Here is a 21959-nt window from a genome sequence, read left to right as displayed (position 1 = left end):
ATGGTCAACCAATTTTCAACACATGTGCCAAGATAATTCCATGGGGGAAGAAAAGTCTTTTCAACAAATGGTTCTAGGACAACTGGATATCCACATGCAAAAGAATGAACCCCTATCTCACACAATATACAAAAATTAACTCAAAATGAATCAGAGGCCTAAATGTAAGAACTAAAACTATAAGACTCTTAGGAGAAAATATAGGCATAAATCTGTGCGGCCTTAGATTAGGCAGTGGATTTTTAGATATGACACCAAAGCAACAAAAGAAAAAATAGATAAATTGGACTTCATCCACATTTTAAACTTTGTGTTTCAAAGGATACTATCAAGAAAATGAAAAGAAAATCCACATGATGGAAGAAAATATTTGTTTTGTAAATCATATGTTTGTGCATCACACATATTATATGATTCCATTTATATGAAATGCTTGGAATAGGCAAATCCATAGAAACAGAAAATAGATTAGTGGTTGCCAAGTGCTGGGGGTTGGGGAGGAATGGAGAGTGACTGCTAATGGGGACAGGATTTCTTTCTTGGGTGATGTAAATGTTCTGGAATTAGAGTGGTGATCTATGCACAACTTTTTGAATAAAAACTACTGAATTGCACACTTTAGAGTGGTAAACTTTATGATATGTGAATTATATCTCAATAAAGCAGTTATTTTGAAAAGAATGAAGAGCATGAGGGTGGATATGGAATGAGAACATTAGGCTGAGTTATCATTGTGTCTATGAATATTCGCCTGGATATATGCTGCTCCCACTTCTTAGAACATGTTCTCCATCTTTCTGCCTATCCACCTCTTATACTTCTAATATAACTGGAGTATAAACTCTGCTTTCCTCATGTCTGTATCTGAAAACCTTATGGCAGTACTATACTCTGATTCTCCATCAAGGAATTCAACTAGGAATTGACTGCAATCAGGTGCTTGCTAAAAGTACACTTAGGATGTGCTATTTGAAAGAGACAGTCTAATGGGCATGTTAACTAGCCATTCTCTTAGATACTGCAAGGTCCATCACTGTAATAAGTTATCGCATCAGAAACAATGTACCTGGGCCACATGATTCAGCCAGGCACAGGCATTTTGGTGATGGGTGATGTTACTATATTGTCTCCTTTTATAGCAGGTCTATATAAGAAATATCCGTTTGATGGCTTATCTATGTCTGCCACAAAACTGTAATTGAAGACCTTTTCCATTATATTACTCAATGATCCTATGTAAGGGACCAGATGATAAATTTCTTTTGTTTCCAGGGAGAAGTTTGCTTCTGCAAGTAAGTAACATGGATATTTCTTTTTCCTTTCCTTTGCTTCCCTTCCCTTTGCTTCCCTTCCCTTTCCTTTTCCCCAAACACAGGAACTATCTAGCAATAATACAACCCACATGTATGGAGCATTTTCTGTAAGCCTGCCCCTGCCCTTTATATGCTTTACCTTATTTGACCATCACAACATCCTGTCATATACATACTGTGATTGCCCCTCTTTTACAGAGTGCAAACTGAGGCTGAAAGAGGTTCATGACATATCCTGCCCCTCACAACTTGTAAGTGGCAGAGATGGGATTTGAATCAAAGCAGCCTGACTCCAGAAAGCATGCTGAGCCAGCTTCTGCTTTCACTTAGCTGGATAGCCTCTCCTGAGTTTCATCTTCTAAGTCATCTGCAAAATTTTTGAATTAAGGCAGTATACATACTAAATACATGTTTTCTTTATTCCCCACATCTCCTAGCTGAAAAAGCTCAATAAATAACGTTGATTGATTTACTCCTCCAAGTTCTGTGATCCTTGGAAGAATGACCTCACATAAATTCTGGTGGCTGTTTTTATTAATGATGTAAGGGTGGTAATTGCACAGGCTGGAGGAGAGGAAGACAGAACTGAAAACAGAAATAATTCATTTTCCTTCTTAGATAAGGTGCCTAGAGGTTGCATGCACCTTAGCAGTCTAAAGTTTGGGGCCTCTGGGTGCTTGCACGTTGCTGGTGTGGATTTAATCATCTCATTTGATGTATGTTTCCACAGAGTGACAGGTGCTCCCTGTCCCGCTTCTGAGCAGATTTACTCTGATAGCCTTGCGGGAAAAGACCTTTCTTCAGCCAACATGATTCAGCTGGTCTTTGGGGCTGCTTGTCTGTAAACACATTCATAAGCAAGATAGTTCTCAGCCTGTAGAGTTTGATTTATTTGTTTCCTTTCTTTTCTTTCTCCTCTCTCTTCTCTCTTCTGACCTTACTCGTATATATAGGTCAGACGCCTGGCCCCTAATTGGTTGAGAGATTAAAGGCCAGTAGAGCACCAAGATTTTCATAAGTGAGGTCCTCACCTCCTAGCCAGACGTTATTGACCTTTTGGTTTCTTAGCCCCTGTACTTCCTGGGAGGCTCCCGTTTTAGAGTCCTGAGCACTGCAGGAAGATGACAGGGACACTCTCTGCGGGCTTGCTCCTCAAAGTGTGGTCCATGGACCAGCAGCAGCAGCATCACCTGGGAGCTTGCTCGACTTGCAGAATCTGGGCCCACCCCAGACCAGCTGAATCAGAATCTGCAGGGGAATCATTTGCACATTAAAGTCAGGGAAGCTCTGGTTTTAGGACACTGCCACCTCGCTTGGTAGTCCCTGGAGTGTGCCTTGGACTAAATAACAAGGTGCTGACGTGGTGCACAGGAGTCATAAGTAAGTCATAAGTCACTGAGCAGATGTAGCATGTGCCTTCTGTGGGGCTCTGCTGCTGCTGTTACTCTTTTCTGCTCCCTGACAAGGGATGCACACTTATATGTTAGATCTTTCCCCTAACTGATATGTAGAACATCTGGAGACGTGGAGTATTGCTTCCATGGTTATTAGAAGGTTCACAATACATGTCATTAGTGTCCAGGGAGTGATTGCTTCCTTTCTGCGCTCCATCAATACTTTGCTCTTCTCTACTAGAGAATGCACTGCTCTGATTTGTTTATGCATCCCCACACGACCCCCCACATTATATTGTACAATTCTTCATGGCCCAGAAACATGTTCATAGAGTTTGAATATCCTGCACTTAGCCTAGTGCCTAGTGCTTAACACATGAAGGAAGGAAAGAAGGAGGAAGGAAGGAGGAAAGGAGGGAGAGAAGAGATGGGATTGAGTTTTAAGGAATTAAGGGTACACGTGTATTCTGGAAGTTGGTAGATAATGGAGCAAAAGTATGCAGGGAGGTGAGTGGTCAGAAAGAAAAAGGAAAGAAAAATCTTAGGGAGATGGGGATGAAGCAGTTGGGTTACAGATTAAGGGGACAAATCAGGAATTAAGGTCACTTAAATTTGTGTGGCGCCAACATGCAAATCCAAGTCTGTCTGACTTATGGCCTACACTGTCTCCTTTACCACACTGCTTTTAACACCATAAAAGGATAGTGCTAGAAGGACCCCCAGCACCAGCATAGGAAATCCAACTCCCTCATCCACAGGGAGCAAACCGGGGCCTAGAGAAGTGGCATGACTTGCTCACAGCTGCAGAGCTGGCTGGTGGCAGAACCAGAACAAGAAACCAGAAGAAGGGGTGTGTCTACAGCCCATCATACCACCTTAATTTTCCAACCTATCCTTCCAGGCCAGGAGTGCAGGCCACAGCTTTGTGGCTTGGGTGTCTCCTCTGGTCCACGTTCTCTTGGTCTGCTGCTGGAAGGAGCAAGAACTCTCAGTGCACAGCAGAGCCTTGCCTCGTTACTCTTCTCTGCCATGGCCCTAGACCTAGGTCAGACACTTGCCATAGTGACTGCACAACCTAAGGCCTTTGGATGCTGGTGGTACCCAGATGCCTCTAGCTTTCACAAGGAAGATGTTTTGCAGAAGTTATCAAATTTATAAAGACATTCAAACTCTAATTGGTGGTCTATACAGAACGTCAAAAAATTGGAGGCAGGATGTTGTAGTTTAAAAACATTGAGCTGACAGAGTCATCAGGAAACCAGCAAGTTGATCCCTCTCTCTCTAGCCTAGATGGAAACACTCTACTCTGTGCTTAAAGCTTCTCAGGGGAGAAACTTCAGTCTTTTTCTTTCACCTGTTATAGCAGCTAGCAAGCCCTGCGGGTCTAGTCGTTAAGATTCAGTGCCACTGTGGCCCAGGTTTGTTTTCTGGTCAGGAACCACACCACCCGTCTGTCAGTTGTCTTACTGTGGCGGCTGAGTGTAGCTGTGATGCTGAAAGCTACGCCACGTGTATTTCAAATACCAGCAGGTCACCCATGGTGAACAGGTTTCAGCGGAGCTTCCAGACTAGAAAGACTAGGACCTGGCCACCCATTTCCGAAAAAATTGACCATGAAAACCCTGTGAATAGCAGTGGAGCATTGTCTGATGTAGCGCCAGGTGAGAGGATGGCGCAAAAAGGCCGGGCAGCCTTCCGCTCTGCTGTACACAGGGTCACTAGGAGTCAGAATCGCCTGGAGGGCACTAACAACAAGTTAAAGCAGCTGATTATTTCCTCTAGAACCAATCCCAGAGAGAGATGTGAAGATACTCCCACCTCTTAGTAGTCCTCTTCTGCTTCCTAGAAAATTGTCTTCCCTCCTCCACCCTTACACTCCTAAGCCCTGAACTGGGTCCCTGTTGTCTCCCAGAACCCAGATATCGTATAGCGGCAGAGAGAGGTAGAGAAGGAGGCAGATTAGACTGCTATTCCTGGCTCTGCTAATGGATGCAACCTTGGGCAAGTTCTGTAACCTCTTCTTCCTCATGTCAGAAATGAGTAGACTGGATGACCTCTAAAAACCTTCCACCTCCAGAAATCTAATCCTCTATTTTGCCAGTGGGTTAACTTCTAAGACTTATTTCTTCCCAAGGGCATTTTAATTTTCATACAAAATATAATGGAAAAAAAAGATCTCTCTCATATGCAAGAGAATAGACTTACATGATGAAATTACAGACTTTGGAGGCGATATTTTGGGGCAGGACATCAGGTAGGCAATGTATTCCATCTACTCATAAGGCAGCTCTGGCCATCATGATGACTATTTTCATATTTGTGCAAAGAAGCCAAGAAGTGGATCTGAACTATTTGTGATACCCAGTATTTGAAGCAATCTTCATTTATATTTTTGGCTGTGGATGCAGGAGTGTGTTTGCAGAGCAGAGCATTATATTATTAGCAGCAGGTATTAAATATATTATTTAGTATTAGAAGTATTAGTCTCAAGCATTAGGGCAGATTAGCATTTGATGTATTCGTTCTTTGGGGTTACAATTAAGGCTTGAATTCCTGATTGTTATATCCAGTAACTGAATTGCAATTTGGTTCTTAATTCCACAACAAGTTCACCAACATTGACAACCCAGTACTAATTAATTAATGACAATTCTTTATTTGCAACTGTGTTTTAGAATAGGTGCTTCACATCTTCTGATTATTATAGACTTTCAAGGTGACAATTTTGACTGGGGACAGCCTTTACTTATTATGGCATTCCTCAGCCTAGCTTTCTGAGACACTCTATGCTGAATTCATGGTTTCAAGCCTTTAAAAGCTTAAGGAATCCTGCCCATCCTTTATTCCCCTCTCTTCTTCCACCTGCCTTCTAGAAGCAAAGTCTTTGGTCTGCTACTTTGACTCAAGCTCTTCTACACCAGACACCCATCACTGTCTCAGAACAGAGGGGTCAGGCATCCATCACAGGTAACGGATGAGTAGGTCTAATATAAACATTTCTACTATTGTAATTAATTAATAATGTCTTTTAGGCCTTCCATCAATATGGTACTTGCATCTTGGCTTAGAAGGGCACTCCTAAATATTTACCAGTGTGTAATGGTACATTTAGATGGAGTCGATACACTCAGCCTCATGGTTTTAACTTTCAAGCAGGCAAGAAGTGGAAATCTTTCTAACTGGCTGCGTATATTTCTAAAGCCATAATACATCACACCGTCATCACCCTGGAGCCTTTCTTAGACGGGAGTCTGATAAGGAGACACGGAATCCTTCCTTAACTCTATAGGTGTGCTTTTCCCCACATCTGGTCTCTGATTTAGAGGCTGACATCTGAGGTTTTCTACCCCTCAGCTGTGGGACTGGCCCAGGCGGGCATAAACCCTCATGTACTGACTCAGTTCCCACCAGGGCAATTACCTTCATGGTACTGAGGGTCCACACTCCTAACTTTGTGCACAGCACATTCTTGATTGCTTTCCTCCCCGCTCTGAATATTGCTGTGCATGGTGGGTCTTTAATTCATGGGTGAAAGCCTCTGCCCACCCAGTCCTACATACTCAGTGTAGACATTACACTCAGAGTGCTAAAATCAGACTCTAGTATCCACCTTACACCTCTCAAACCCCATCACTGGAAGGTATCAAAGCCTTCCCACCACTTGCAACCCCCTTCCCAACAAAAGCACATTCCTCGGGCAAATCAACTCCCCCACTGATGAAGACGACATCTGCTGGTTCCATCTTCCACAGATCAGGAGCTTGATACAAACTCCCCAAACTCCCAGTAACTCTTGTTCAGTGGCTGGACTAGAAATAGCCAGCCAGTACTTGTGTGCACCCCTAGATCATCCCTTCACTCTAGATTTCTACCCCCAGAAGCCTTCAGGGAGTTGTGAAGAAAGAAATGCCCTGGGCTGCTTATCCACCAAGGATTTCAGGTCCTTGTAGACTGAAAGAAGGTGCAATTAAATAGAATGCTGAAGTCTTCTTTATGCGACAATAAATGTAGAAGGCTCTCAGGCAGACAGACATGACCATCCTTCCTATCTCCCAGTTCATTTTGTACCAACTGAGATGAACCACAGGTCGGGAATGAGGTACTTAGTATTTAGGCGGTGACTTCCACCTGAATAAAATGGGGGTTGTCATGCCTACGCATTGTACTTGGAACATGAGAATAGACAGAGAAGTGATTCTCCAAAAGATTTGCTATGAAATGCTTCCCATACCACCTGGGGAGGCACTAAGGGGAGAATGATGCCTTGTTCTTTGTGGTGTATGTCAAATCTGCGTTTTAGGCTGAGAAAGTGGCAATCAGACAGAATGGAGAAAACCAATACCACATCTGCATCTTTCTCAAGTTCCTTGGACGGTGATCCTAGACCGTAAGATGCAGAGTCTGGGAAATTCTCCTGATGTCTGCCGCAGTATAGGCAAAAAGGAGCCCCCCTGAGCAGGCAATTGCCCAGAACAAAGGCTGCAGTTCCTCTTGTGAGTAACAACTTGCAGTGCACACTACTCTCCTGAGAGTGGGAAATCCTGGTGTAGGATGTGTGTTAGTCCTCACTCCTGGGAAAAAAGGAGATGGGAGTAGCCAGATAACTCTAGGAGAGGTCTGCCTCACTCCATTCTTCATTGAATACCCGCCCCCACCACACCACCCACCCCCAGTCAAGCCAGACGTGCATTCCCTTGTGTATACACTCATCAACCAGCCTCCCACACAGCAGTATCCACCATCCATGGACACCCACATTTCACACAGAGAGCAATTTAAAAAAAAAATCCAGGCAGCCCCGGGAACTACACTCTTTTTTTTGTTTTCGCTCTCATTTTTCCCCTAAAAAAAGGCCTTTTTAAAAAATATATTAAACCAGGTAAATTTTTACTCATATGTTCATGTGGCTGGAGCAGATTGACAAGGAAAACAATCACAAAATAAATATTTTTGTTTTTTGTTTTTTTCTAAAAAAAAAAAACATTTCCCTGTACATTGTCTCCCTTTAACTTGACAGAGCTGGTTTCTTGGACAGAACGGTGCTGTTGGAAGAGGAGCTCTGGCTGGACCACAAGGGGGACAAGGAGCAAGCCAGGGCCCCAAAACTGGGGAGGCCGAGGAAGCAAGGGGGCCAGAGGGAGGGAGGAGTGAGGAGGGGCAGCCAGCCTGGCCGCCTGCCCTTGGAGGTCTTCTGTGGGTGTCACTTCTGAAGTTTCCCAAGGGAGCCAGCTGGAGGAGCAGTCAGTGTCCGGGAGGGCACAGAGGAGGCAGTGTACAAAAAGTAAGAACCAATGTGGGGAATCACGAAACAACACCATTTTAAGAAATCTGGTTAAAAAGAATACAAAAGTGACTCCACAGAGGGGAGGAAGAGCTCCTCCTCTCCCATGGTTGTCCCCTCTGGCTTTCTTGAATGATAAGAATCACTTTTAAGGATTTGTTTGTTTCATGGTTTGGCTGGTTCTTTTTCTTAATCTCTCCCTTGGCCCCTCTCCTTCAACTGCATTCATTTTAGAAAGCACTGACTTGACAGATTCGAGGCTGCTGGGTTGTAGCCTTCCCATGTGAGTGTGTGTGTGTGTGCACGCGCGTGGTGAGTGTGTGCACGTGTGCAGTGGCTGTTTCTTTCTCTCCTGCCTGCTTCAGTCCAAGCCCTGAGGTCCTTTCTGCTGGGTGCTGAAAGTCTCAGCGGAGCACCCTGTTGGCGCTAAGGTGAGGGCTTGGATGATCTTTGCACTCCTGATTCATGGATCCCCTCCCTGCCCAGTACTGGAGTAGGCCCCCCATTAGCTACAGAGTTTGCCTGTCTCATACTCCACAGGGTTTGGCAGCTTGGAATTGAAAGCCCTCAGGGAGGACTGGATTCTGCCCACCTCATTGTTGGCCAGCTTGAGCCGATGCCGGAGCAGGCAGGAGAAAAGGTCAAGCCGGACTTTGCCAGGTGGAGAAAGCTGGTTCACCCGGTCCCTAAGCTCTATGAGCTGCAAGAGGGCAGAGTCCTGGGAACCTTGAGTATACGGGTAGTCTAACTGGAGAATTAAGTCCCGGATAGCATCCGGGTCAAAGGGCAGGCTGTAGCCAAAGACTTGCAAGGTGTTGATTTTCATGTAGCCCAAGTTCTTGGAGGGATCGGTCATCTCCAGGGGCTCGTAGTAGATTGTCTCGTTGGAGCTGTCATCCAGGGACTTGATTCGGCTCCGCAGGTAAACATGGACTGTCTCAAAGAAGGTCTTCCACCTGTTCCCCAAGGTGATAGTCCAGTTTTGGCACTGGGCAGCTGCATCCACGTTAGTCCTCTCCCAGTCAGGGAAGTTGCCCTCATTTACGGGCATGAACCAGCTCTCAGAGTGGCTGCCCCCAAAGGGGTTGACGTAGATGGCCATGACAGGCTCCAGGGTGCTGTTCTTGGTGAGGCAGATCTGCAGGGACAAGGCCAGCATCACGTGCACCAGCCCAGGCTTGTACTTGTTGCTCTTCAGGGTGAGCAGCATGCGCTTCCTCCAGGAAGGGTCAAACCAGCTGCCCAGACGCATGTCATTGCTGATAAAGATGGAGTGCACCTCGATGCGGCTATCCCGCTTCTGCAGCAGGTACTTCAGCTCCAGGTCCTGCAGGTCTGTCTCTAGCCCCAGAAAGTTCTCCAGGGACTCGGCCACCTCTGGCCGGCACAACCCCTGGGCCAGCACATAGCCCGGGTTGCAGCTCCCACAGCGTGTGCTGTTGTCTGGAGCACAGTGGGCACAGGCAGGCCCTTCACCCAAGGCACATGGGATGGGGCCCTGGCAGGAAGATTGGTCATAGGGGCAGGTGCAGCTGTGGCTCTGTTCCAGGAAGGTGCCAGGGAAGGTGCTTTCTCCACAGTAGAGGAGAGACTGGATTCGGTTCCACCAGTAGGACAAGGACCTTTGGGAAGGGAAATAAAATGAAGCAAGAGTCACAGGAAGCCACACACTGCTGTCTTCCCTGAGGGTAGCAGGATATTGACTAATAGGCAGGGAAGGTGATGAGGAGGATAAAAGGCCCAAGTTCTCTGAACGATGGAAACCCTACTGCACCACTTTGGAATGATTGAGTAAAGCCGGGAGCTTGGTGTCGGACAGATCAGCACGAAAAATATCTGACATCAAACTTGTACTGGAAGCAGCCTAGCTCATCCTCCCAAGTACCACCTCATTCTCTATTCAAAAGCCTACAGAAGATCTCCAATATCTTTCGTATCAAATCTAGTTTTCAGCCTTCTAAATAAGATCTTCCAACAACTGGCTCTCAAAATTTTCCAACGTCATGCCAACTTCTTTCCCACTTCACGGTCTCTGTCCTTCCTATTCTCTCTGTTTCTATCACTCTTCCACCAAGAATAGGAATTTTCTATGGCTCACTCCCTCTTGAGATTTAGATTTCAGCTCTTATGATACCTCCTCAAAGAGGCCTTCCATGACTCCCCTTTCAAAAGAGCCGCCCAGTCATTCTCTATCACATCATCCTGTTGTTATGTAATCCACAGCAATGAGCAGTATCGGAAATTACTGTGTTTATTTGTTGTTTTCTTGTTCACAGATGACCTCCCTGCAAATGCCATGAGAGCAGGGACACTGCATTATTCACCAGTATATTCTCAGAAACTAGGATTGTTCCTGGTGTGTGGTAAGCATTTAATAATTATTTGCTGAAAAAAATAAATGAACCCTTCTCAAAAGCCGCTGATGGTCTGTGCTCTCCATACATGCTTCCTTCTTCCCTGTCCCTCCATTAGAGTTGCCCCTCTGAGTTGCTCTGAGGGCAGCTCCCCCCTCCTGGAATGCTCCGACTCCCAGTCCATTTCCGTCTCCTCCCACACAGTCTGGCCAAGACTTCCTTCTCCAAAGTGGCTTTTCTCCTTTGCTTTTACTATACCATGCCTTTGATTTATATTCCACAAATGTGAATTTAAGTGGCTTTAAGTGGCTGCCACATAGTTTTAATTTTCTAGTTTTTATGTTTCTGTATATTTATCGTATCTTCCCAATTAACACATATCCCCCACTGCATAATATTAGGACATACAATGTGGTCTTAATAAAAATTGTTGAATACATGAGTGAATGAGTGGCAGAATGAGTGAGTGCCTATGAGGATACAGCCCCACCCTGTCCTCGAGGCCCTGGGGCCTCAGCTTTCTCTCCTCCTGCGACTCAGAGCAGCCACTTGTTTGAAACAGTTCAATGTGCATATTCCCAACATATGCAATTGGTGTATGAGCTTTAACTCCACCCCTTTTTTTCCTAAAAGACTTACTAAAATGGAGATGAGTGAGAAGTAGAGTATTATTAGGATAACAGTTGAATCTACTATAATTTATATAAAAGTAAAATTAGCCTCTCTCTTTTTTCTCTCTCAGTTCCCACACAACTCATAATGGAGAAGGACACACAAGTAGGTCAAGATAACAGGAGACTCAAAAAGGCTGTGTGTGGCTCACCACTCCCAGATCCCCCATGTTGGACTGAGGGTTCTCCCTGGGGAAGATGCTGAGGTCTGACTCTGGGGTCTAGGGTGCTCACCGCTCCTTGGGCAGGCGGAAGCGAGGCTGCCGATGGCAGCGCTTGCAGAGGTTGAAGAGCCGGCGGATGATCCGATGGGTCTTCTTGAATAGCACTTTCAAGCTGGCTCCCAGTTGCTGGTAGCGGTGCTGGAGGCTGGTGTCCATGGCCCAGAACTGGGAGATGGCTGTGGAGTTCAGGAACCTGTCATCTGGCAGCCGTTTCAGCAGGGCCTGGAATTCCTCTGTGGGCAAGGACACAAGGGCTGAGCTGAAGGGGAGCCATGCAGACTCTGGGAGGGGCAGGAGGACACTCCCCAGACCCAGCTGGCCCTTCAGAGTCACTGCATGAGGAAGGATGCTTCACATCCTCACTCCCAGACCCTATATTTCTTTTTAAACAGCTTTATTGAGAAATAATTACCATGCCATAAAATATGCCTTCAGGATTCTTTCCCATCCTTCCTGTCCCTATGTGCTTCTGAATTTCAAAACAGATCTCTCTCACCACCCAAAGGGCCAGAGGTCCTGCTTTTGCTGATGACATTGGAGCACATCTCTTTTCCTTATAAGTCATTCACAACACTGTCTCAACCAATCTTCTTCAGTAATACCACAACACCCTTATGGACCATGTGAGGCACTCATGGTGGTGACAGTGCACAAGACTGGCCAATGTGGACACAGAGAAGATCAAGCACCCAGCTCAGAACTCTTAGAAACCTTTCAGTCCCTGAGACCAGCCTACCTACCCCGCCCCGCCCCCCGCCCCTCCCAATCCTTCTCTTTGACTCTAGGATATGCTTCTTCTCTTTCGAGCTTCAAGTCTTGGCCAGATCCCTGTCCTTTCCCGAAGCTAATCCAGAAGCAACACACTTGCTGGTTCTTGGCTCCTACTGCAAGTCTGAGTTCTTTTCAGAGCTTCCTGGGCACAACATGTTTTCTGAATTCATGCTCCGATCTCTGTCCATGGCTCTGCTTTTCTTGGGACCTGCAGCCACCCAGTCTCCTGGTGGGGGCCCAGATAGCCCTCATTTACTCATCAGCAGTACCGTATGGTGGTGAAAGCCCAAAATCATCTCCCACACAATTAAGAGTTATCGAACACATCCCACCACCTTTAGTCCAATGCAGCTGGGTCGGGGGACTGGACTGTGATATTCTCCTTAGCTACTAAACACCTTCTCTGGGACGTGAAATGGCAATGCCTGGGGCCTCAGCTCATCTTGATTTCCTAAGCACCTGGTTCTTCATTCCCCCACCAGGTGATTGGAGAATCACACCTAGTAATGACATTAACAACTAGCATGTGCATAGTTCTTTTTATAAAACATTTAAGCATACAAAAGAGCATGGAGAATAACAGGGTAAACTCCCATGTGCCCACCACCTAGATTTTGCCATTTTGCCATATTAGCTTCAGATTTTTTTTTTTTTTTAAGAAATAAGGCAAAGCAAATATACTTGAAGGCCCTAAACTTCCCCTCCTTCTCTATCTAGATGTAACTGCTCTCTTGGATATTTTTTTATCATTGTCATATATTTTTTAATGTTTTCTACAAATATATTTATCCATTAAAAATATTAAGTACTGGCTAGTATGTTTTTAAACATCATATAAATAGTATTAAATAGGTACTATATTAAATAATTTAAATATATAAATAAATATTTATTAAATATTTATTAAATAAATGTAAATATATAATACATAACCTTTTTCATTTTGCTTTGTTTTATCCAACATTATGTTTTTGAGATATATCCCCATAACTGTCACTTATTTAGTATTGAAATGTATGAATATACCATGCAGAGTTCTTTATGCGTTAATTTTATCTACATTATCCCATATGAGCCTTCCATCCACCTATTATTATCACTTTCCCTCTTTTACAGATGAGGAAACAGAGGCATTGAGAAGCTACATGGCTAATACAGCTGGTCAGGTAACAGAGTGTCTTAGCCAGTTTGAGCTGCTATAACAAAATACCACAGTCTTGGTGGCTTATAAACAACAGAAATTTATTTCTCACACTTCTAGAGGCTGGAAGTCCAAGATCAGGATGCCAACATAGTCAGGTTCTGGTAACAGCCCTCTTCTGGGTTGTAGATGGCTGACTGTGTCCTCATATGATGGAAGGGATGAGGGTTGCTCGGGGGCCTCTTCTGTAAGAGCACTAATTCCATTCATGACTCTCTGCCCTGATGACTTCATCACCTCCCAAAGGCTCCACCTCCTAACACCATCACCCTGGGCATTAGATTCCCAACATACGAATTCTGGAGGACACAAACATTCAACCCTAACACAGAGCAAGGATTCAAAACCAAGTCCTGTGAATCTAGGTCTCAGGGTGACATTGATATTAGTTATACCTGCAACAAGCAACATGTACTGGGTCTCTCCTAGAACTAGTCTATGTACTTCATTCATTCAAGAAATATTCATTGTGCCCTCTATGTGCAGGTACCGTGGAATCTGTAGCAAACAAGACAGACAAAGCCTATGCCCTCCTTATGCTTACCTTAGCTTATTAAGTCCTTAAAACATATCTTTGGTAGGGATTATGTCCATTTGCATATACAACAAAAAACAACAACTTGAGACTTGGGGGGTGATTATAACCTGCTAGAGGTCACTGAGACAGCAAGTGGCTGAGCCAGGATCCAGGCTGAGTTCCCCATGTTCCTGTCCTGCTCCTCACCCATTGAAGGGAGGAAATCTGGGCTGGCTGACTGCTCACCTGAGTCCTCAAACTGCCGGTTGTGAGTTGCCCAGGAGACCTGGATCTGCAGCAGGCTGTCCTCCATGGCCTGGATGTCGGTGTCAGGGCAGTTGCATTCCGGGAAGGTGGGGCTGCACTTGCACCAACAGTCATTCTCCTTGCAGACGAGCTCGCCTTCAGAGCTGCACGTGATGTAGCTGAGCGCTGCGGCCACAAAGCGCTCACGTAGGTACTCGGGCAGCAGCACCTGCAGGCCTAGGGAAAGGATGCATCAGGGAACTGCTGGGCAGGACCACTGGGGACTCAGTTTCCCACACCCAAGGCTGCAGGATCCCCAGCTGGGGTTCTGCTGACTTGTGCCTCCTGGGCCCAAGAATGGTCACCCCAGGGCCTGATCCTGCTGAGCTGGTTGGGGGAGAGGGTTACTGCTGCCCCCGTGACAGATGGGGTAGGATCTGAAAATGCAGATGAGGAACATCAAAGCCCAAGGCTTAGTCAAGCCCCTCACATCAGCCAAATTGAGGGCATGTATATCATATGAATGAGTTTATTGGCTACACATCAGCATTTCTCAGATGGAAATGGGAAGATGTTTCAGATAAAAGAACTTACAGCCCTCGTGGGGGAGGAATCAAGGCTTGATGGGCTCTGCCTCTGATAGCCATCCTGTTTCTGGCTTCACTGAGATTGGCAGGAAGCATCCTAGGATGTTACTGAATGCTGACCCTCCTGGCCTCCCACCCCAGCCCTGATGACCGAGGAGGCTGCCCTGGTTAGGAGGTAGGGACAGGTATGTAGTGGCCAGATGCTAGACCAAGTACTTTCCATATACGATCACAAGCCACACTTGTGGTCACACTGAGGCTCTCATAGATGAGGAAATCCAAGCCCAGTGACCTGCCCAGATCACAGTACTAGTAAAGTCAGCTTGATGTCAGACCCTGTCCTTGTCCCATCAGGTCAGACTACATAACTGGGACGGGCTGCCCCATCTCAATATGATTAACTCTTAAGGAGATCTGAAAGTAGGATGGTGGTAGACACCCCAAGTTCAGTCAAGCCTGGATAGAGATGAATGGCTCTCAGCTCTTTTCTAATTGGCTGCCTCTGATCTTGGCCATAATCTGCTAAATTGCTCCAAGCTTCACTTTTCCTAACCATCTGTGGTGGATATTAGTTTACCGAAAGCAGAATATACTCCTAGTTGGCTTCAAGCCCCACAGGGTGGCTGTTGGAAGCCTATCAAGAGATGAATGAAGGACAGGCATGCCTTTGGACGCAGCCTGGGGCAGGTTTGAGGTCAGACCTGTGGGAGGCTCCCCCAATAGGGACCTTGTGAGACACTGTGCCAGGAGAGCGAGGGACATGAGCTCCCCTTTCCTCGGATGTCTGCCAGCTCTTTATTTTCACACCCTTGACCTTGTCCTCAGCAGGAAATCAGAGAGCCCAAAGTATGTACCCCAATCTCAGCAGACCTCACAATAGAACTCGGAATTGCAGCGGCAGTGGAAGTTTGTTGTTCTCATTTGAGGTCGACCTCCTGTTCGGAACTGCTCCTAAATTTTCCTTTCTTGACGTGGCTGCAGTGGCCCTTGAGCAGCCCTCCCCACACACCCTGTCCACATGCTGGCTTTCAGCACTCACCCTTTTCCAAGTCCTTTCCGTTCACCTCCCCCATTACCTCCCTCCTCCTCACCATAACATTTCCCATTGCTATAAAATAAGTGCCCCGAGCAATGTCTGCATGAGTGATGGGCTATAAAATTAAATGGCATAAACTATTCCAAATGAACCACCAGACATTCTGAACTTCACTCGTCGCTAATTTCGCGACACAAACCCAGCCCATCCAGGGACACAGGAGAAAAGGGATGCTAATTGCATTAGGTGGCTCTAAATAAAGGAGTCTTTTACTCCTTTTTATTATATATTCCTTGGTTCCTAAAGCATTGATGGGTTGCATCTGGCTCAGGTTGCCTGGAATTTGTAATCGTAGATCCTGGGTGAGGGCTATTGATTTTATAATACCAAGACAATAATATCTTAAACAGAGTCCAATTCAGTTAGGCTTTAAGAAAAATGAACTTTTCCCACTGCCAAACAGCTCTGTCTGAATCAGTTTGCATAGCTCTGCCCCCAGGATGCTTGGGGGACAGAGAGCAGGAGCCCAGTGCCTCCCCTTATCTCCCAGCCTCCAGACCTAGTATCATTCCCTTTCCTTGTGCTTTCCTGTTTAGGCTTCTTCTGTCTCTAGTCGAGGCTCCCGTTCCTCTCAAACTCTTCTCCTGGATTTCTCTCCCATGGAAGACCGCAGACTAATAACAGAAAGCAGGCACCACTCTCCCAGGGTAACCAATGGTCCCACAGTTTGTATAGCTCCTAGTTGAGCTAGAGATGGTGGCCCCGTAACCATTCTGCAAAGGCTAGCTGTTCCCTAATGTGTCCTTAGAATAAAGCAGAGGGTTCTTTGGATAACGAAGGACATCATCGGACTAGATCAAGGCTTATAGGGATGGATGTGCTGGTGCTGTAGGATAGTGACAGAGGTCTTGGGAAGGACCATGAGGTAGGAGGATTTCGGTGTCGGGTGGTATAAGCAATGGTCTTGGGTGCAGGGTAAACCATGTCAGAACTTTTCTTAAAAGAATGATGGAAAGTCATAAATACAGGTCCCAGAACTCTTAGTAGTTCTCATCTCAAGAAAGATTTAGCCAAATGGAATGGGCAGGACTTTTTCCTGCTCCTTGGTGATCCAAGTCTTACACCAGGTGTGAAAAGTGTGAAAACCATCACTATGCAGCTTACCAAGTAACTGCACTTTGTTCTCCGGACTCTGCACCAGGACAGAGCTGACAGAGTCCAGATTGTCATAGTTGCTGCAGCCCAGAGGGCCGGTCCTGGTCTCCGAGACCTAGAGAAAGAAGGGCAGAGTGTGGATTTAGACAACAAGCAGAAACTTTCCCTTTGCGCCTCCCTTCTCCAGTCATCCAATCTCAGGCTCTGTGTCCTGCCTTTGACCAGCCAAAGGAACAGCCTGTGTTTCCCTACCCTACGAGCATAAGGCCACTTTTCTTCTTTGGTCTAAGACAGTGAGTATCAGTGGTGCATGGCTGGCAGCAGCAGTTATACACAAGTGGGAGCCTTTCAGAGGGCGCCAAAGGGAACTTGTGTCTGGGAAGAGAAAATTCAGTGTAGTCAGAGGAAGCTGGATGTTTAAGCAGGAGTCCCCCATTCTCCTCCCCCAGAGGAATACAGGAGGCCAGATGTGGACGCTGTCAGCCTGCTGGCAAGCCCAGCTGCATCCACTTGATGTGGTGCTCACAGGCTTTAGTGATCCTGAAGATGAAAAGCACTAGAGAAATTTGAGTTATGAGTATTATTATTAGTATTAAACATTTAAGTCCCACCTCGGCACTGAGACGTCCTTAGAGAAAATCAGCCGTGGGCTTACTGCATATTTTAATAAGTATATTAAATATACATAAAGTCTTAGAGCCATGTAATATTCCAAAACAGCATAAAGCCATTTTAAAATATTATAAAGTTGGCTTATCAGTTTTTCCCTGATGCTTAAAGTATAAGATGAAAAATGGGGAGCTTTAAATGCACTGAAATAATTATGTAACAAGAATGATGGGGACCTGAGGCCCTTTTTTCTCAGGATCTCTGAAGGCTTTGCCAACAATCAATCAACCAATCAACAAGTATTTATTGAGCAGCCACTGTTCAATTCCATACAATTCATCAAACATTCAGAGAGTGCCTTTCTGGGAGTTCTTCAAGGAAGTCTGCCCTGGTGCCTTTGACCTTCTCTCCCAGCTCCAGGCACCTCTGTTCTGCAGCAGGCATATGAGTTGCAGTTTTCTAACCTTTTCTACAAGTATTTGATTAAAGTCTGGGTCCTCCACACATTAAAGGCTCCATAGAGGTGAGCTCACATTTATCTTGCTCACTATGTTGTCAAAAGCAATTAACATAGTGTCTGGCACATAGTAGGTTCTCAATAAATTAGAGAATGTATGAGTAATATGGTCCAGGCTTTGGGGGGTGGAGAGGTGGGAACAAAGATGCACAAGTTATATACTGTGTCCTCCAGGAGATTACAGCCTGTGGGGGAGGCAGGTACATACGCAACTGACTGATACACATGCAAGGGGAGCAGAAGCAACGTGTCATAATGAGCACTGAGAAAGCACAGCGCTAAACAAAGGAAAAACAAGGGAAGAAGTAGCAGAGGAGACATCAGCTGAGTAGGTTCATAAAGATAAGTAGGAATAGGACGGGAAGAGAAGGGAGGGAAAGGTACTACAAGGAAAAGAAGGGCAGCATGATCGACAACCCACCATCTCAAAAGTGTGTAGTGCGTGTGTCTAGTGCCCTGCTATTTATCATGGTGAATACCAAAGTGTAAGTGACATCCTTATAGGGAATTTAGTATACTTAGGCTTAAAAAATACACATGGAACAGAGTAATCAAGTGAGAGATGGTGTGATACTGACTAAAATTATAGTAGGGAGAGAGATGGGAGAGATCCTTGTAGCTTAAAGTAGTCTGAGAAGGCTTCATGGAGGAGGTAAGCCATAAGTTGGTCTTGAAGGATGAGTGGAGATGGGAGGGAAGAGGGGAGAATTGGGAGGAAAAGAGGTAACTGCAGACAAAGACCAAGGGGCAGCGATAGACACAGTGCATGAGAAGCAGTAAGACCCAGCCTGAAGGAAGAGTGGGACCAAGACCATCACAGGGGCAGGAACAACCTCTCTACAGTTTTCCAGGTCATCCTCCAGGATCATCCCCTTTAACCTTCCCAGTAAGTCCTTGACATAAATCTCACTACTACCACTCTGCAGAGGAGGAAACCGAGGTTGGGAGAGTTACAGAGCCCGAGATCGCAGAGCTGTTGTGTAGCCGAAGCAGAATTTTAGCTTTTGAGTCCTCAGACTCCAGTTCACTGCCCCCCAAGCCTCCTGTGAGGGCACGTCAAAGGACGGCAGAAAATGAAGTGAGTTAAACCCCTTTAGATGACATCACTCTTAAAAACAAATATTTTAAACAGACCAGTCCACCCAACATATTTTAGTGATCTGCCCTCTCCTCAGAATGTGAACCTGGGGCAAAACAAACTGTGTAGACTTGAGATCGTAGTATCCTTATATTACAGATGAGGAAACCAAGGCCCGTTGGTTAGATGACTTCTTCAAGGTCACACAGCTAGTCACCTGCAGGGCTGGGATTCATTCGACTCATTCATTCATTCTTTCATCCACTCTTTTGTTCCTTTAACAAATATTAGAGCAACCAGAACTCACAATGAGTAAGACACATTCACTACCTTAAGGAGTTTACAGACACGTGGAGACATGTTTCCATAATCCCAGTGGTGGGGCTGTTTGTTATCCATGGGCCTGCCTCCCTCCAAAGGTGGGGACTAGGTGCTGAATAATGTCTCTATTGAGTGAGTGGGTGACTGGCTAAGTTGCCCCACTGGAGTGGTGAAGGCAGAGCCAACCTTTTTTCAAAGTAGAGTCTTCTTTATCTATATGGTGTAAAATCCCTAGGAGACGAGTCGTGGCTAAGCACAACCCGGATATCCTGGGGAAGCCTGCCCCTCTTGGAATGAGGTGGGCAAGGTGGGATGAGTGTGGTATTTGGGAGACTTCCCTGTCCCCACCTCCAGGCAAGCTGGCCACTACACTGTCACTGAGGTCTGCACTGGATTTTCCATCCACCCACCCTTGAGTTGGTCACTCACCAGCATCAAGTCCAGGCTGAGAGGGAACTCTACACCTTATACAGGAGTAGGATGACTCCTAAAGAGGAGAACAGAGACCAGCCCCTTTCCTTTCCTTTGTCCCGCCACTATCCCTACCCATCTACCACCAACCCATCTGCTTCCCTGCCACCACCACCATCTTGTTCAGCATTTTTGAGCTGGCTCTGATACTGTTACCTTTACTTCGCTATTACAAAAGGTCAGTTCCACAAGAGGATAGTCAATTAGGTAAGTCACTGAAAGGGTGTGAGTATCTTCCCTTTGTTAATTGTGGCAAAAGGATGGGAATGAGGACGAGACAAAGGCCATGATCCCCCTGCTCCTTTCCTGTTAGAGGGAAGGATCCAAGCCAGATCTCCACGAGTGAGGAAGGCCCATCAGATTTCACTACATCCCCAAGTCATTGCTCTTGCCACTGCTCTTCTGCTCTGAGCCACCTCTGTCCTCCCTAGAGAAGGAGGGAGGTGGGAAGGACAGAGGGAGCTGGAGAGGGTCCTCCCACAGACAGTGTCTGGGCACGGACGTGATAAGCAGGATGGCCTGAGGACCCCCTCCCCCAAGTGCTGAAAGTCACAACGTCTCTGGAGGGTTGGTGCAGAGAACCCTGGGCCTTTCTCTGCTGAAGAGGCAGACAGCTTCGGCAGATTATAAAGAGGGCCCATAGAGGTAATGGAAAGTGCAGTTCACTCAGGCGTGTGTGTTCAAAGAGCGCCTCAGATAAGCTTTCAGAAAGGGAAAATAATTGTGTGCTAATTGGTCTGTTGACAGCGTCCTGCCTTCAGAAAGCCCTGATGGATCTCAGGTTCATTAGCACATCCAATTTTCCATAAATACCAGATCGTGCAAACCCTGTTCCAGCGAGCCTACTCCCTGCAGCCGCCCTGCATTTCCCGGCTGCTCTTGTCCTACCTCGGGGTCACCTGCAAAGCTAAGAGCCCAGCAAAATGGGCTTCTAATTGTGAGCGATGGGGCCAGGCAGGAAGAGCACAGCTGATGGTGTGTGTGCTTGAAAGAGCTGAAAATTGAAGCCCAGGCTGCTGCGGTGAGGAATGAGGACAAGTCAGTTAAGGATGCTTTGCAAGAACCGCTCCCTTTCGCCATCCTGGGATCCACCTGGACTTGCGTGTGGGCTCTGTTCAGTCAGCCCACGAGCATCTCAAACCCTCCCCACCAAATCCTTCCTCAGCCTTTGATTAAGTACAGGGTGAGCTCCAACTAAGAAACGGCCCCTCCCCTCCTTTATGGCTCTGATCCCTTCCCGGGAATTATGGACAGGAGGTATAGGTGTTCAGCCCTTTACAGTTTGCAAAGTGTTCCATGTGGACTATATCAATCATGTGGTGTCACCCCAACCCTATGGTAGAGTCAGGGGTGATATTCACAATATTTATCAGCAGGTAGGACCAGAGTGTGCTGATTAATCAGAAGAGGGGCCAGCCATAGCACCGACGCAGGGTTCTGGAGGCCTCCCGAGGTGCATTAGCCCTTTGGTTACTAAGAAGGGGAGATCTGCGGGTTCAGGGAAGGGATAAAGGTGGCTAGGGTGGCACACAGGGGTCGGGGTGAAGACTATCTACCAGCTGGTATGAAGATGTTTTCATATTTTCATAATTGGTGCAGCCATATCCACTGAATGTAAGCCCTGGGTACAGGTGGGTCAAATAGTTGGTAACTCCATATCAAGGAGTTCAATAATTTCTCAAGGTCGTAGAAATAGTAAGCATCAAGGCTGAAACCCAATCCCATCTTTTCACTTGAGTAAGTTTGTTTCTCACTAAACTATGTAGCCTGCCTTCACCCCTCAAGCATTTTATTGAGTGTCTCACCACATGCCAGACACTGTGAAGGGACCTGGGACTGTATGATGCTGCAGAGTCTCTACTGCTCTAAGCCCTCCTGTCGTGGTGGGGGTGGGGAGGAGGATATGGGCATGTAAACAGCTGCAATATAATGTGACAAATCCTAAAATAGAGGTGTGTGCTGATCAGAGTAAACCTTGCAACAGAGGGGGATGTTCAGTGGGACTTGTGGGGGTTAAACAAGGAGGAAGTGTCTGGTAAACAAAAGGGGGCAGACTGCCTCTTTCTCCATGTTGGTGAAAAGAAGTTTCTAACAAAGGGTGACAAGTAGGAACACACCTGCTTAGAGAAACAAGAAACAGGCAGATATGCTTAAGGATTTTTCCTTCACCAAGGCTGAGCAGGTGAGTAGAGCCCCTCACCCCCCACCCACCT

The 21959-nt window shown here is 46.3% G+C and overlaps 1 protein-coding gene across 1 annotated transcript in view; it reads right to left on the bottom strand.

Annotated features, from left to right (window-relative positions):
- Positions 1–7583: 7583 nt before the first annotated feature.
- Positions 7584–21959, bottom strand: part of BRINP2 (BMP/retinoic acid inducible neural specific 2) — a 105752-nt gene continuing 91376 nt past the window's right edge. The window contains exons 5-8 of the mRNA XM_004425006.3: positions 16760–16865; positions 13973–14209; positions 11248–11470; positions 7584–9610 (exon numbers count right to left, since the gene is read on the bottom strand). Of these exons, the coding sequence (XP_004425063.1) occupies positions 8494–9610; positions 11248–11470; positions 13973–14209; positions 16760–16865 (1683 nt within the window). The 3' untranslated portion in view covers positions 7584–8493. The remainder of the gene's footprint in view (positions 9611–11247; positions 11471–13972; positions 14210–16759; positions 16866–21959) is intronic.

This window comes from Ceratotherium simum, chromosome 2, assembly GCF_057802395.1.
Source record: "Ceratotherium simum simum isolate JZ-2026a chromosome 2, ASM5780239v1, whole genome shotgun sequence".
Lineage (NCBI taxonomy): Eukaryota > Metazoa > Chordata > Mammalia > Perissodactyla > Rhinocerotidae > Ceratotherium > Ceratotherium simum.
The sequence above is the reverse complement of the archived record's forward strand: the minus strand, read 5'-3'. Positions and strand labels throughout refer to the sequence as shown.